This window comes from Lissotriton vulgaris, chromosome 9 (assembly GCF_964263255.1).
Source record: "Lissotriton vulgaris chromosome 9, aLisVul1.2, whole genome shotgun sequence".
Taxonomy (NCBI): Eukaryota; Metazoa; Chordata; class Amphibia; order Caudata; family Salamandridae; genus Lissotriton; species Lissotriton vulgaris.
The window spans coordinates 1,229,219,410-1,229,234,146 of record NC_141697.1 but is presented as its reverse complement, the minus strand read 5'-3'; the positions used below and the strand labels follow the sequence as shown (position 1 = coordinate 1,229,234,146).

The 14,737-nt window shown below is 49.4% G+C and overlaps 1 protein-coding gene across 1 annotated transcript in view; it reads right to left on the bottom strand.

The window, feature by feature from the left end:
* Positions 1-14,737, bottom strand: part of LOC147693120 (uncharacterized) — a 131,786-nt gene that overhangs the window by 95,010 nt on the left and 22,039 nt on the right. Inside the window, exon 3 of the mRNA XM_086939369.1 lies at positions 5,188-5,318. Within this exon, the coding sequence (XP_086795495.1) occupies positions 5,188-5,318 (131 nt within the window). The remainder of the gene's footprint in view (positions 1-5,187; positions 5,319-14,737) is intronic.

Below are 14,737 nucleotides of genomic sequence, written 5' to 3'. Positions count from 1 at the left end.
TACGGAGCACAGTGAGGGGATTGCAGTCATGGGTAGTAAGGAGCACAGTGAGAGACTGCAGTCAGGGATAGTAAGGAGCACAGTGAGGGACTGCAGTCACGGGTAGTAAGGAGCACTGTGAGGGGATTGCAGTCAGGGGTAGTAAGGAGCACAGTGAGGGGACTGAAGTCACGGGTAGTAAGGAGCACAGTGAGGGGATTGCAGTCACGTGTAGTAAGGAGCACAGTGAGGGGACTGCAGTCAGGCGTAGTAAGGGGCACAGTGAGGGACTGCAGTCACGGGTAGTAAGAAGCACAGTGAGGGGACTGAAGTCACGGGTAGTAAGGAGCACAGTGAGGGACTGCAGTCATGGGTAGTAAGGAGCACAGTGAGGGGACTTAAGTCACGGGTAGTAAGGAGCACAGTGAGGGACTGCAGTCACGGGTAGTAAGGAGCACAGTGAGGGGACTGAAGTCACGGGTAGTAAGGAGCACAGTGAGGGGATTGCAGTCATGTGTAGTAAGGAGCACAGTGAGAGACTGCAGTCAGGGGTAGTAAGGAGCACAGTGAGGGGATTGCAGTCATGTGTAGTAAGGAGCACAGTGAGAGACTGAAGTCACGGGTAGTAAGGAGCACAGTGAGGGACTGAAGTCACGGGTAGTAAGGAGCACAGTGAGGGGATTGCAGTCATGTGTAGTAAGGAGCACAGTGAGAGACTGAAGTCATGGGTAGTAAGGAGCACAGTGAGGGACTGAAGTCACGGGTAGTAAGGAGCACAGTGAGTGAGGGGACTGAAGTCACGGGTAGTAAGGAGCACAGTGAGGGGATTGCAGTCATGTGTAGTAAGGAGCACAGTGAGAGACTGCAGTCAGGGGTAGTAAGGAGCACAGTGAGGGGACTGCAGTCACGGGTAGTAAGGAGCACAGTGAGGGGACTGCAGTCAGGGGTAGTAAGGAGCACAGTGAGGGGACAGCAGTCACCGGTAGTAAGGAGCACAGTGAAGGGACAGCAGTCACGGGTAGTAAGGAGCACAGTGAGGGGACTGAAGTCACGGGTAGTAAGGAGCACAGTGAGGGGATTGCAGTCATGGGTAGTAAGGAGCACAGTGAGGGGACTGAAGTCACGGGTAGTAAGGAGCACAGTGAGGGGATTGCAGTCATGGGTAGTAAGGAGCACAGTGAGAGACTGCAGTCAGGGGTAGTAAGGAGCACAGTGAGGGGATTGCAGTCATGGGTAGTAAGGAGCACAGTGAGAGACTGCAATCAGGGGTAGTAAGGAGCACAGTGAGGGGACTGAACTCACGGGTAGTAAGGAGCACAGTGAGGGGATTGCAGTCACGGGTAGTAAGGAGCACAGTGAGGGGACTGCAGTCAGGGGTAGTAAGGAGCACAGTGAGGGGACTGCAGTCATGGGTAGTAAGGAGCACAGTGAGGGGATTGCAGTCACGGGTAGTAAGGAGCACAGTGAGGGGACTGAACTCACGGGTAGTAAGGAGCACAGTGAGGGGATTGCAGTCACGGGTAGTAAGGAGCACAGTGAGGGGACTGCAGTCAGGGGTAGTAAGGAGAACAGTGAGGGGATTGCAGTCATGGGTAGTAAGGAGCACAGTGAGAGACTGCAGTCACGGGTAGTAAGGAGCACAGTGAGGGGATTGCAGTCATGGGTAGTAAGGAGCACAGTGAGAGACTGCAGTCACGGGTAGTAAGGAGCACAGTGAGGGGATTGCAGTCAGGGGTAGTAAGGAGCACAGTGAAGGGACTGCAGTCACGGGTAGTAAGGAGCACAGTGATGGGATTGCAGTCACGGGTAGTAAGGAGCACAGTGAGGGGACTGCAGCCACAAGTAGTAAGGAGCACAGTGGGGGGACTGCAGTCACTGGTAGTAAGGAGCACAGTGAGGGGACTGCAGTCACAAGTAGTAAGGAGCCCAGTGAGGGACTGAAGTCACGGGTAGTAAGGAGCACAGTGAGGGGACTGAAGTCACGGGTAATAAGGAGCACAGTGAGGGGATTGCAGTCACGGGTAGTAAGGAGCACAGTGAGGGGACTGCAGTCAGGGGTAGTAAGGAGCACAGTGGGAGACTGCAGTCACGGGTAGTAAGGAGCACAGTGAGGGGACTGCAGTCACGGGTAGTAAGGAGCACAGTGAGGGGACTGCAGTCAGGGGTAGTAAGGAGCACAGTGAGAGACTGCAGTCACGGGTAGTAAGGAGCACAGTGAAGGGACTGCAGTCACGGATAGTAAGGAGCACAGTGATGGGATTGCAGTCACGGGTAGTAAGGAGCACAGTGAGGGGATTGCAGTCACGGGTAGTAAGGAGCACAGTGAGGGGACTGCAGTCACAAGTAGTAAGGAGCACAGTGAGGGACTGAAGTCACGGGTAGTAAGGAGCACAGTGAGGGGACTGAAGTCACGGGTAGTAAGGAGCACAGTGAGGGGATTGCAGTCACGGGTAGTAAGGAGCACAGTGAGGGGATTGCAGTCACGGGTAGTAAGGAGCACAGTGAGGGGACTGCAGTCACAAGTAGTAAGGAGCACAGTGAGGGACTGAAGTCACGGGTAGTAAGGAGCACAGTGAGGGGATTGCAGTCACGGGTAGTAATGAGGACAGTGATGGGATTGCAGTCACGGGTAGTAAGGAGCACAGTGAGGGGACAGCAGTCACAGGTAGTAAGGAGCACAGTGAGGGGACTGAAGTCACGGGTAGTAAGGAGCACAGTGAGGGGATTGCAGTCATGGGTAGTAAGGAGCACAGTGAGAGACTGCAGTCACGAGTAGTAAGGAGCACAGTGAGGGGACTGCAGTCATGGGTAGTAAGGAGCACAGTGAGAGACTGCAGTCAGGGGATGTAAGGAGCACAGTGAGTAGACTGAACTCACGGGTAGTAAGGAGCACAGTGATGGGATGGCACTCACGGGTAGTAAGGAGCACAGTGAGGGGACTGAACTCACGGGTAGTAAGGAGCACAGTGAGGGGATTGCAGTCACGGGTAGTAAGGAGCACAGTGAGGGGATTGCAGTCAGGGGTAGTAGGGAGCACAGTGAGGGGATTGCAGTCAGGGGTAGTAAGGAGCACAGTGAAGGGACTGCAGTCACGGGTAGTAAGGAGCACAGTGATGGGATTGCAGTCACGGGTAGTAAGGAGCACAGTGAGGGGACTGCAGTCACAAGTAGTAAGGAGCACAGTGGGGGGACTGCAGTCACTGGTAGTAGGGAGCACAGTGACGGGACTGCACTCACGGGTAGTAAGGAGCACAGTGAGGGGATTGCAGTCATGGGTAGTAAGGAGCACAGTGAGGGGACTGAAGTCACGGGTAGTAAGGAGCACAGTGAGGGGATTGCAGTCATGGGTAGTAAGGAGCACAGTGAGAGACTGCAGTCAGGGGTAGTAAGGAGCACAGTGAGGGGATTGCAGTCATGGGTAGTAAGGAGCACAGTGAGAGACTGCAGTCAGGGGTAGTAAGGAGCACAGTGAGGGGACTGCAGTCACAAGTAGTAAGGAGCACAGTGAGGGACTGAAGTCACGGGTAGTAAGGAGCACAGTGAGGGGATTGCAGTCACGGGTAGTAAGGAGGACAGTGATGGGATTGCAGTCACGGGTAGTAAGGAGCACAGTGAGGGGACAGCAGTCACAGGTAGTAAGGAGCAGAGTGAGGGGACTGAAGTCACGGGTAGTAAGGAGCACAGTGAGGGGATTGCAGTCATGGGTAGTAAGGAGCACAGTGAGAGACTGCAGTCACGGGTAGTAAGGAGCACAGTGAGGGGACTGCAGTCATGGGTAGTAAGGAGCACAGTGAGAGACTGCAGTCAGGGGTAGTAAGGAGCACAGTGAGGGGACTGAACTCACGGGTAGTAAGGAGCACAGTGATGGGATTGCAGTCACGGGTAGTAAGGAGCACAGTGAGGGGACTGAACTCACGGGTAGTAAGGAGCACAGTGAGGGGATTGCAGTCATGGGTAGTAAGGAGCACAGTGAGAGACTGCAGTCACGGGTAGTAAGGAGCACAGAAAGGGGATTGCAGTCAGGGGTAGTAAGGAGCACAGTGAAGGGACTGCAGTCACGGGTAGTAAGGAGCACAGTGATGGGATTGCAGTCACAGGTAGTAAGGAGCACAGTGAGGGGACTGCAGTCACAAGTAGTAAGGAGCACAGTGGGGGGACTGCAGTCACTGGTAGTAAGGAGCACAGTGAGGGGACTGCAGTCACAAGTAGTAAGGAGCACAGTGAGGGACTGAAGTCACGGGTAGTAAGGAGCACAGTGAGGGGACTGAAGTCACGGGTAGTAAGGAGAACAGTGAGGGGACTGCAGTCAGGGGTAGTAAGGAGCACAGTGAGAGACTGCAGTCACGGGTAGTAAGGAGCACAGTGAGGGGACTGCAGTCACGGGTAGTAAGGAGCACAGTGAGGGGACTGCAGTCAGGGGTAGTAAGGAGCACAGTGAGAGACTGCAGTCACGGGTAGTAAGGAGCACAGTGAGGGACTGCAGTTACGGGTAGTAAGGAGCACAGTGAGGGGACTGCAGTCACGGGTAGTAAGGAGCACAGTGAGGGGACTGAAGTCACGGGTAGTAAGGAGCACAGTGATGGGATTGCAGTCACGGGTAGTAAGGAGCACAGTGAGGGGACTGCAGTCACGGGTAGTAAGGAGCACAGTGATGGGATTGCAGTCACGGGTAGTAAGGAGCACAGTGATGGGATTGCAGTCACGGGTAGTAAGGAGCACAGTGAGGGGACTGAAGTCACGGGTAGTAAGGAGCACAGTAGGGGGACTGCAGTCACGGGTAGTAAAGGCTTTGATTGGATACATCATAAGCCTCAGTTAAAATACATTCAAAGGGGAGATGCTTGCGGTTGTTGGTGGGACGGTGTAGGTAGGGAAGAGGTGAAACAGACTGAGGTAGTTGGGTTTTGTTTTCTGGAGGGTCCGTGAGCCTTACATGCAGGTACAGTTCACCCCTTTGGTGGGTGGAGCGCACACAAACACACACACGCGCACACACCTAGAAGCTCTTGACTTCTGTGTCCCTATTGGCCTGACTCGGTGTTCACACCACCAATGCCATGTGCTGCTCTCTGGCCACGCCCCTCCCAAAGGCAGCGGCACTCTAGTATGCTTCCAGGCTGGTCTCGCTTCCAGGCTAGATCTTGTGAGTGTCTCTATTCCTGGGAAGGGTGGTAAATGGTCACTGCGCCAAGGGCGGTCCTCACTTACCTGATTGACGGACAGCGGCACCATGGCGGGCGTCACTGCGGGCAGGCATAGCGGCGTTACAACGCATCTTCTTTTTGGGCTGCTGAACCTCGCGAATGTGGCAATCGGGGTGCTTGGCAACGACACTCCACCTAGACACAGAAGCATACGTTATTGGGATGCGTCCCTTCGTGATTTTAAGGCTAGTATGGCTGCGGTGCTCCTGAAACTAACCCAACCCCCCAAAATAATCATAACATATATAATGCAGCCAGGGCCGGCGCTAGGCATGGGCAGAGTGGGCAGCCGCCCAGGGCCTCTCGGCTGTGTTACTGTGAGGGGACCCACCACGGGCCCATCAACCTTTGAAATGGTGCCATTGTAAGAGTAACAGGTGGGGAGCCCCCTCCCTTGGGGTTTGCAGCCGTGGTGCAATGAGCGAGGCCCACGGCGGGGGCCCCCTCACTCCCCGGCTGCCATGGACTGAAAGTGCAATATGACACCCCATCCCTTTCAGATGCTGCAGTGTAGATTGGGCCCTGATCAGCCTAATCGCTGCATCTGCATAAAAGCAGTTAGGGAGATGCTTGAATTGGCGTGAGGTGTGAAGAGAGCCCTGCCCCTGCATGAAAGAAACGCAGAGCAACCTGCAGGGCTCCCAACACAAAACCATAGAGTGATCTCACATTACAAAAGGCGCTGCTCCTTCCATGGAAGAAATGGATAAAGGGCTTATTATTCTTTTCTTTTTTTGCAATTCTGTTTTTTTTCTCAAACAAGCATGTTCATCCAAAACAAATATAAAATGAGTTTAACATAAATAATAACTCCAGTTATAAGCGCTTGGTGTTTTTTATTTTCATGTAATTTACATGAACCGAAGAAAGAATGAGCAATTCGCTCTTTAAAAGTTAAGTTGAGATGCTAACATTCAGTTAGGGGAAGCGATGGGGGGGTGATCCCACCTTCATCCTTATCACCCCAAGGGGAGTGCAATGAACCCTCCAAGATACACCCAAGTCATATAACCCCTCAGGCCACTCACCATTCATTGCTTTACGCATCTGAAAAGTAATATGAGAGCAGTTGTGATGGGGTCCCTCACTGCAGAATGTGATAATGGGCCCCAGAGTCTCCCACATCTCACAGATATTCATTGGCCCTAGGCTGAATGGGAGGCCCCTGGAGGGATGGGGCCCTCAGAAGTGTTGTGGGCACATCTGTGCTGCAGGGGACTGTATTGCGCCCAGGCACAAGACGTGAAGCAAGGTAAGAGGCCGGAGAGAAGAGTGGTGAATAGGAGGGTATGTAGGGGAGAGGTGGAAGCTTGAGAGGCAGAAACAGTGAATGGAGAGTAGAGGTGATAGAGATAAAACATGAAGGGGGAGAATTTAAAACCTTTTGTGCAGGTTTTGCGTCATAAAAGTGACGTTAACCAGCGCACATTTTTTTGCTGCTATTTTCTTTCCAGCGAAAACTTGTTTTGTGCTGGAAAGCACCCTCTAAGTAGTGCAAAGAAGCGCAAAGCACTGCTTTGCGTTACTTTGCACCGAGGGGGTGGTACATGGGCGTGCCCATGTAACCACCCATGCCCTTTGATGCAAAACCATATTTACAAAAATTTGTGAACATGGTTTTGCGACAAAAGTTAACGCCCCTTCAAAGGAGGCGCTAACAAGAGAAATGCTTTAATTTCTCCATGCTTTTACGACTTTGCATGCGCACTACACTGCGCAGCACGTATGCAAAGTGGGAAAAGCGTAGTATCATACCCAGCATAGTATTTTGCACAAGAAGGGTACCCTTCTGTACAAAACCTATGCAACACTCATGCACACACCCTAGCGCTTCAGCGCTAAGGTGTGTGCATGGCGCAGAGAGCTGAAACGAGTGACGGTGCAAGGGAAAGGGGAGGAGAGAGCCAAGTGTTTGAAGATATAGTGCTCTCCTGCTCCCTGGCTGTCGCGCAGGGCAGCGCAGCCGCACAGGGGGGAGGAGGGGGAGGCTGCGATGCGTCACATGACTTTTTTCGGAATATCCCCAAAAGAGTTGAGAATGGAGGGGCGAGGTGGACATGAGGGACGCAGAACCCGTGAACAAAGTAGAAGAGAACGATGAAAGGCAGTGCTTGGATAGGCGAGGAAGATATAAGAGAAGCAGAACCCTCAGGAAAACTTAAGTGTCATAGAGAGGGAATGGTGAGTGATGGATATAAGAGGGCAAGACAACCAAGAGCAGGTAAGAGGCTAGGGTAGAGAGGCAGGGGAGAGGTAGAACCAGTGAGAGAAGGCTAGAGACTGCAGAGAGATTAGAGGTGAAGAGCTCAGCAGGTAGGCAGGAGGTGGGTGTAATATAGGCAGGATTTGTGAGAAAGGTAAGAGACAGTAGTTAAGATAAAGTGAAGTGTAGAGCATGGAAGGGAGACATGAAGTTATGAGACAAACAGTGAGACAAGGTAAGAGGTAAGGGGATCAAAGAGGAGAGGTGGATGCAAAGGGGACAGACCAGCAAAGAAATCTTAGGAGTCTGAAGGAAGAAATGAGAGAAGAATGGCAGTACATGGATGCGGTATGTAGATGTAAGAGAGGCAGAACAATCAAGAAAGCTTATACAGAGAAGAGAGAGGGAATGATGAGATGTGGATGTAGAAGGCCAGAATCGGTGAAAAGGGTAAGAGGCAGGGGGGGAGATGAGGCATACAGCATGGAGGAGAAAGATGGATATAAGGACATACCGAGAAATAGAAGCAACAAAGTTGGGGATAGCGGAGAGATTGATGTAAAAGGGGCAGAATCCATGAAATAAAGTTTGAGGAAGAGATGATAATATGAATGAATAATGAATGGAAATAGGTGGTGTAAGAGGCAAAATCTGTGAGAAAAGATTAGAGTGTTCAAGAGGATGAAAATCGAGAGAAGATGGAAATGGGGCAGAACCAGTGACAAAAGTTATATGGCTGGGGGAGAGATGAGCAGTGAAGATAGCGTAGTAGAGTTTGATGGAAGAGTGGCAGAATCAGCAAGAGGAGAGAGGAAGGAAGTAAGGGGAGAGTTGTATGTAATGAAGTAGGAGCAGAAAGAAAAGATAAAAGGAAAGAGAAGAAGTTAAAGGCATGGCTGGATTTAGGATGGCATAACCAGCAAAGAAGATAAAGACTGGGTAGAGAGTTGGGCTGTGAAGAGTAGGACAGAGAAGAGAGATGTGGATTTAAGAGGGGAGGAATCAGCAAGTGAATATCAGAGGCAAGGTGGAAAGATGAGAGGTAAAGAGTAGAGCATGGAGGTGTGAGGGTCAAGATGGATGTAAGAGTGGCAGAACCAAAGAGTAAAGGTAAAAGGCTTGGGCATTGGGAAAAGATAATACGTTACAAGGAGAGCATGCAGAATGAGGTGGATGTAAGAGGGGCTGAACCAGCAAGAGAAGAAAGTAGGCTGAGCAAGAGGTGAGGTAAAAAGTAAAGCACAGAGGAGAGAGGTGAATGTAAGTGGGAGAACCAGCAAAAAAAAGTAGGAGGCTGGAGGAGAGGTAAAATTGTCTTTGAACTAGCATGTGCTGCTAAGTACATTGAGCCTTCTGCCAAAGTTTTCAATTACCTGCCTCTTTATTTTCCAAGTGCCCTCTCATCTTCTTATTTGTGCTTTCTGTTTACTGGAGCATTTTCAGGTCGCTCACCCGAACCATCATGGATCCCTTTATGTTGATGTCCATGCCTGCTAAAACCAAATGCCTTAACCTTGAACTTCATTGGTGCAACTGGAGTATCAGGGAGCCACCTGAAGATCCACTGTACAGCTATGGGACAGTCTGTCTTAGAATTTTATTCATGCACTAATCTGGAAACATTGGTTTTGGAGAGCTTTTAAACCCCGTTTGACGTGTTGCATTTCCACATAATACAGCTTTAAAATATTTGCACCTATTTTATTAGGGCTATTTTTTGTATTTGTAGCCATCTCAGTGATGTACACATTAGAGTGGTAGCTTCTTGCAAAGCTACTTCAACAGTGCCAAAAAATGATTAGTCAGTGGACACTTCTTATGATGTCACTTGCTGTGATACTACATTTTATGCAAATTAGAGGGGCCTCACATGTTCCTATCCTGCCCGCGGCCCCACGAATCCTAGGACCGGCCCTAAATGCAGCTTGTAAAGTCTGTTATTGTAAGAGTATTCTTGGGACCCACTAACCAAAAAGTTAGGAAGACTGGCTATCAGACCCCAACATTATACTGAGCTTGGAACAGACTCCTATAACAAGTGGTAACGCCAGAAGATGTGGAGAGAAGCTGTACCTATTTTATTAATTGTAAACTATTTGCACCATGGTTCTCAAACATGCCTAACATGGCACTGCCTCACATGTAAATAATGTTGTGTCCTTCTACAGTTTTGCATCATCAGGTTGCTTGCAATCTCAAAAGCCTCATCTGTATTCCCAGGAACGCTGAAGTTGCAAACTGTAGCCTGTCCTCTTTAATCAAATGACCCTCGACTTCCGGCCCATCCTCTGCTTGCCTCCTCTCTCCGAGCACAGCTGGTCAGTCACATGAATGTCTGCTTTATTTCCTAACATTGTATTTCTGCAAATTGCCCACATCTCATTTCTAAGATCACAACCTACCCTACAAAGGTCCTACCCCCGCAGCGTAACAGTAAGTAACCTCCTGTTGGTCGCAGTTTAATACCGCCAGCCACGTGCATGAACTGGCATACTGCCTCGGCTTCTAAAGATCGTGTCTAACTCCTGTTAATGTAATCTACCACATAGAAACGGGAGTGAACACAGGGATGGTTTCCATAAGAGCACAAGGCAAAGCCCAATAACCAACAATAAACACTGAAAAAGCACCAGTAACAGAGGGTTACAGAGCAGCTCGCTGCCCGGCATAAAACACTTTAATGCCTCATCAAGGGTAGTAAATACTACATAAATGCAATTATAAAATAATTCAAAATATAAAACTTCTGGCTCACACTATTACTAATATCATAACACTCCTCATCCAGCCGATTGTCACTCATACAGGCTGCATATTAATTGCCTTGTAGTGCTTGACCCTCTTACACTCACATAAAATGAAACTGCTATGGTTCCTGTTCATCACCCAGTACGGTACCAACCCACACCAATAAACCAGGCATCACCAACGAAACAGGCGTAGAAGAACTGAAGAGACCACATGCCACTGGCCAATGGAGGACTTTAATTTAGTCCACATTCAAAGACCCCAACAAGCTGCATACTGTGTCCGCTTCTCGGCAACTCACAAGGACTATCAGTACAATCAGGTATCAGATTAAGTGCTTAATTTGAGCCGGTGCTAGCAGGTGGGGGCACACATGGACTCATTTGAACATCGGGACTTGTTTTTCATCATCAGACTTTGCTCCAGAATAAGAGCGAGAAGATGGAAAGAATAAGGAAGAGAGAGATGGAAAACTGTGATAGGCCCTGTAGAGGTGTTTCAAGAACCATGTGGCACAGGACGACAATGCCCTCCCGGAGATGTTCTGCTACTTTCCTTTTAAACATATTGCAACCCTGCTGAGAAGCACCAGTACTCTCCCATTTATTTATTTATTTTATTTACTTATTTATTTAAAGAGTTTTATATAGCGCTGGCTAGACCCGGAGGTATCAGAGCGCTTTACATGAGAATCAACAATGTAACAGAAAAAGTTCAACAATTACAAGGAGAGACATAAATAGAGGGAGGATGCGGGAGGAGACGACAGGAGGGACGAAAGGAAGTGCAACAATGTGGTTTAACAATATAACAGAAAAAGATCAACAATTACAACATTACATCAGACAATCAGCAATACATTAGGAGAGGAGAGAAAGGAGAGAGAAAGGAAGTGGGGGGTAGGTGAGGTGAGAACGTAAGGATAAGGGAAAAGACAACCGTAGAGACGAGAGGAAGTCTGGCTAAAGACCGACTGGGTAGGTGACATCCAAGGAGGGAATCCCCGACCTGTCTCCCTTATAGCTAAACCAGGTAGCTTCATCGGGCATCAGACAAAATAGCTAGATCTCAAATGACGAGGGAAAATTCATAGGTAAACAGTGTGGGGACTAGGGCAAGGACAGGTGGGGGCAAAGGTTAGTAACAGAAAAGAGGAGAGGAGTAGAGCAGGCAGGGGAAGGTGGTAGGTAGTTCGGTAAAAAGTTCCCATGGATCTGATGCGAGGCATTCAAAAATCAGATCCGTTTCTTCACAGGCGCCATCTTGAGGTTAAAACGCCGGGTGAGAGTTACGCCAGAAGTCTTGTGTTGCTATGACCGGTAGGAACGGCGGCCACAGCGTCAAACGCTCCCGACCATTCGAAGTCCAGGGACAAGAAAAATCCAAATAATGTCCGGGGACAAGTAACATTTTTGCTAATAATTCTGATTAGTGCTAATTTTAGAGTTGTGGGGAATATGGTGTTTTTCTTGTTAACAAGCTTGTTCCCAACCAAAGTTTCCAGGTGTCTGTTTTCGAATTTGAGGGGTTACTAATGATTAATGTGTCATTTGAAGATGTCTGCCTGTTTTGCAGGGTGTTCTTGCATTGGTATATGGAGCAGTCTTCTTTTTGTTTCTAGAGTTGTTTTTCTCAGTTCCGATCTCAGGGGGGTCTCAAAACAGAGTGCGCACAACATACTATACACAATACACTTCCTAGCACCCAGAAGCATTAGCACATAAATCGCATTAGGGCCTTGCGCCCTATCCATCTACCAGTCCCCACCTGGCCAACTCCAAAGGTGCTCAAATGCCCAGAATCTCAGGGTGCGCTGCCAAGGCAGCGCCAGTCAGGGGTGCGGCATCTCCGCAAACCTAAGCGTTGCAGCTGCCCACTACTTGCTGGGCAGCTGAGGACAATAACAACATGGCCTAAACGCTGCAGCTGGCACTAAGTGTTGCGCAGCTGTGGAAGGCCTGGCACCTCTGTGCCACTTCTGTCCCTCTCAGGGCTCTCTCAAGGATTGCGCCTAAACGGAGCAGCTGCCCACTACTCGCTGGGTAGCCGAATAAACCATATCTAGAGGTCTCAAAAACAGGGTGCACACAACATACTATACACAATACATTTCCTAGCACCCCAAAAGCATTAGCACATAAATCACAGTAGGGCTTTGCGCCCTATCCATCTACCAGACCCCCCCTGGCCAACTGGCCATCTCCAAAGGGGCTCAAATGCCCTGTGTCCAGAGTGTCAGGGCGCGCTGCCTATGCAGCGCCCGTAAGGGGAGCGCCAACTGCGCAGACCTAAGCGTTGAAGTTACCCACTACTTGCTGGTCAGCTGAGAAATATAACGGGGCCTACACGCTGCAGCTGGCACTAAGTGCTGCGCAGCTGTGAAAGGCTGGCACCTTGGTGCCACTTCTGTCCCTCTAGGGACTCTCTGAAGGATTGCGCCTAAACGGTGCAGCTGCCTACTAATTGCTGGGCAGCTGTAGGAGGCAAACTGTAGCAGGGGGCTGTCAGTATTCCTTTAAACAGACTGCGCCAAACGTTGGGGCCCTTTAGGCTCTAGACATCCTGACCCACGGAGCACACGGGCTCCTAGAACAGCTCGATACTCGATACCAACATAAATCATATATCTATACCTCTCAAAGGTTGGTGATAAACATCGGGTGGTTTTTAATAATGGGGGAACCGGTAGGTCTGAGTTAACGGTTGGGGCATTAATTTCTGCTTTTCGGCACAAGTACTAGCATATTTTAGTTTAATAGAACACACAGTAAAATTTCTGAACAAATGATTACACGAAAGGAAGATTTAAGGCATTTTTTATTATGTTTTTGGGGGTATAAGGGACGTGAATGTAACGGTTGGTGTCTTTTAAGATCACGTTGATTCAAGTGGATTCACAGAAGAAATGTGGGAGGACATAGGTGTGCATACTATTTACATGATGTTCATAGTAGGTTGGTGCTAAACAGACGTGACTGATAATACTCTTTTTTTAAATCACAGATACCCCTGACGAAGGTTTATGAGAACCGAAATGCATTGGGTGTGATACCATTGGAAATACCCGAAGGACTCTTAATTCTGAATTGTTCATGTATAGGCCTGGATGGGCAATCATGAAATAATTAAAAGGCATAAAATTGAAGAATTTTGCATCTTTTGACGTGAAGGATAAACCTTTGAAAAAAATGGAATAAAATGGATAAATATTGGACATACTATGTTTGATGGGGATTAATTTATATACCAAAGTGCATATGGCTGTGCAACTCGCGCTGGCCCGTTAACAGTGGGTCACAACTTTCTCATGATTTCATGCCTTCGTGCGAAAGGAACGGGGCACTACAACGAGTGCTGCACGCTAAACTTGATGAAACTAACAGGAATCATTATTGTGAAAAGAAGGGTGTGCTTCAGGACTATATCTTCTGAATGAAGGCTCAGTAGGGCACCTCTTCGATCAGGTGAGTAGGTTCATTCCCACTGGGTGGACCTGGGTTTTCATCCGCTGGTATCCCCTAGTGAGCTCTGCACTACCAGGCCTTGCTGTGTAGTTTTAGTTTTGAGTCCTGCTCCTTAAAGTCTGTGCTGGCGATTCAGCGGTGGCAGGAGGCGCAGTACCTGTACCACCCCCTTAGACCTTTGTTACTAAGGACGCCATTTTGGGGTGTGTGCAGTGTGAGTTCTTGTTTCGGTTTCACTCTGAGAGAGGGATTCGTTATAGGTCCCCACGTAGCACTTCCCTGTGTGCTGTACTTGTAGAGCTATTATTACAATTGCTTTTGCTTTGCTCTACTTAAGTTAACTAGTTGCTCCCCGACTTCCGTTGGGCTAGCGAGTCTGCACTAGCGTTCAAACATACAGGCAGTCTCAGAGCCTGATACAGCGGCGCGATGTGCCGTAGCACATGTGCTGGTGTTTGGGCCCTTAAAATCTCTTGTTTCCTTGTCGCCTACTCCTTATCGCTTAATCCCAGGCCTACTTGCCTGGGAAGTCAACGCAGTCTTGTTACGGTTCTGTTGCGGCGGCCGCCATTACTGGTGAACGTTCTGAACACGGCTCCAGTTTTGGTTTCGGTTTTCCGAAGGGGAGCCCGCACTTTGTCCACATTCGATTAATTTAAACCGCCCGCTCCTGCCCCTGATATTCCGGTCCTCAGCTCGAGGTCTCGCAATGCCGGGTTTCATGCGAGAGCCATTGCTATCTTCTGCTGCTGCCATTATTCTCACGCTTGCACCCCCGTTGCGCACTCTCTCTACGTGCGCTTTATCTCCTGTGCTTGACAGAGGTCCTGTTTGCTGTTGCTGGTACCTGCTGTCGGTGGGGCCGGTAGTAGCACTGTTCGTGTCTCACATCGATGCCGCACTCGCTTCCGTAGTTGATTTCGGTACCCCTGCTGAGAGACGCTGATACTCTCCCATTGAAATTATTGCAACCCTGCTGAGAGTTGCAGCTCCTCTCCCATTAAAAGTATTGTAACCCTGCTGAGATTTGCCGCTACTCTCCCATTAAAAGTATTGCAACCCTGCTGAGAGTTGCTGCTACTCTCCCATTAAAAGTATTGCAACCCTGCTGGGAGGTGCTGCTACTTTCCCATTAAAAG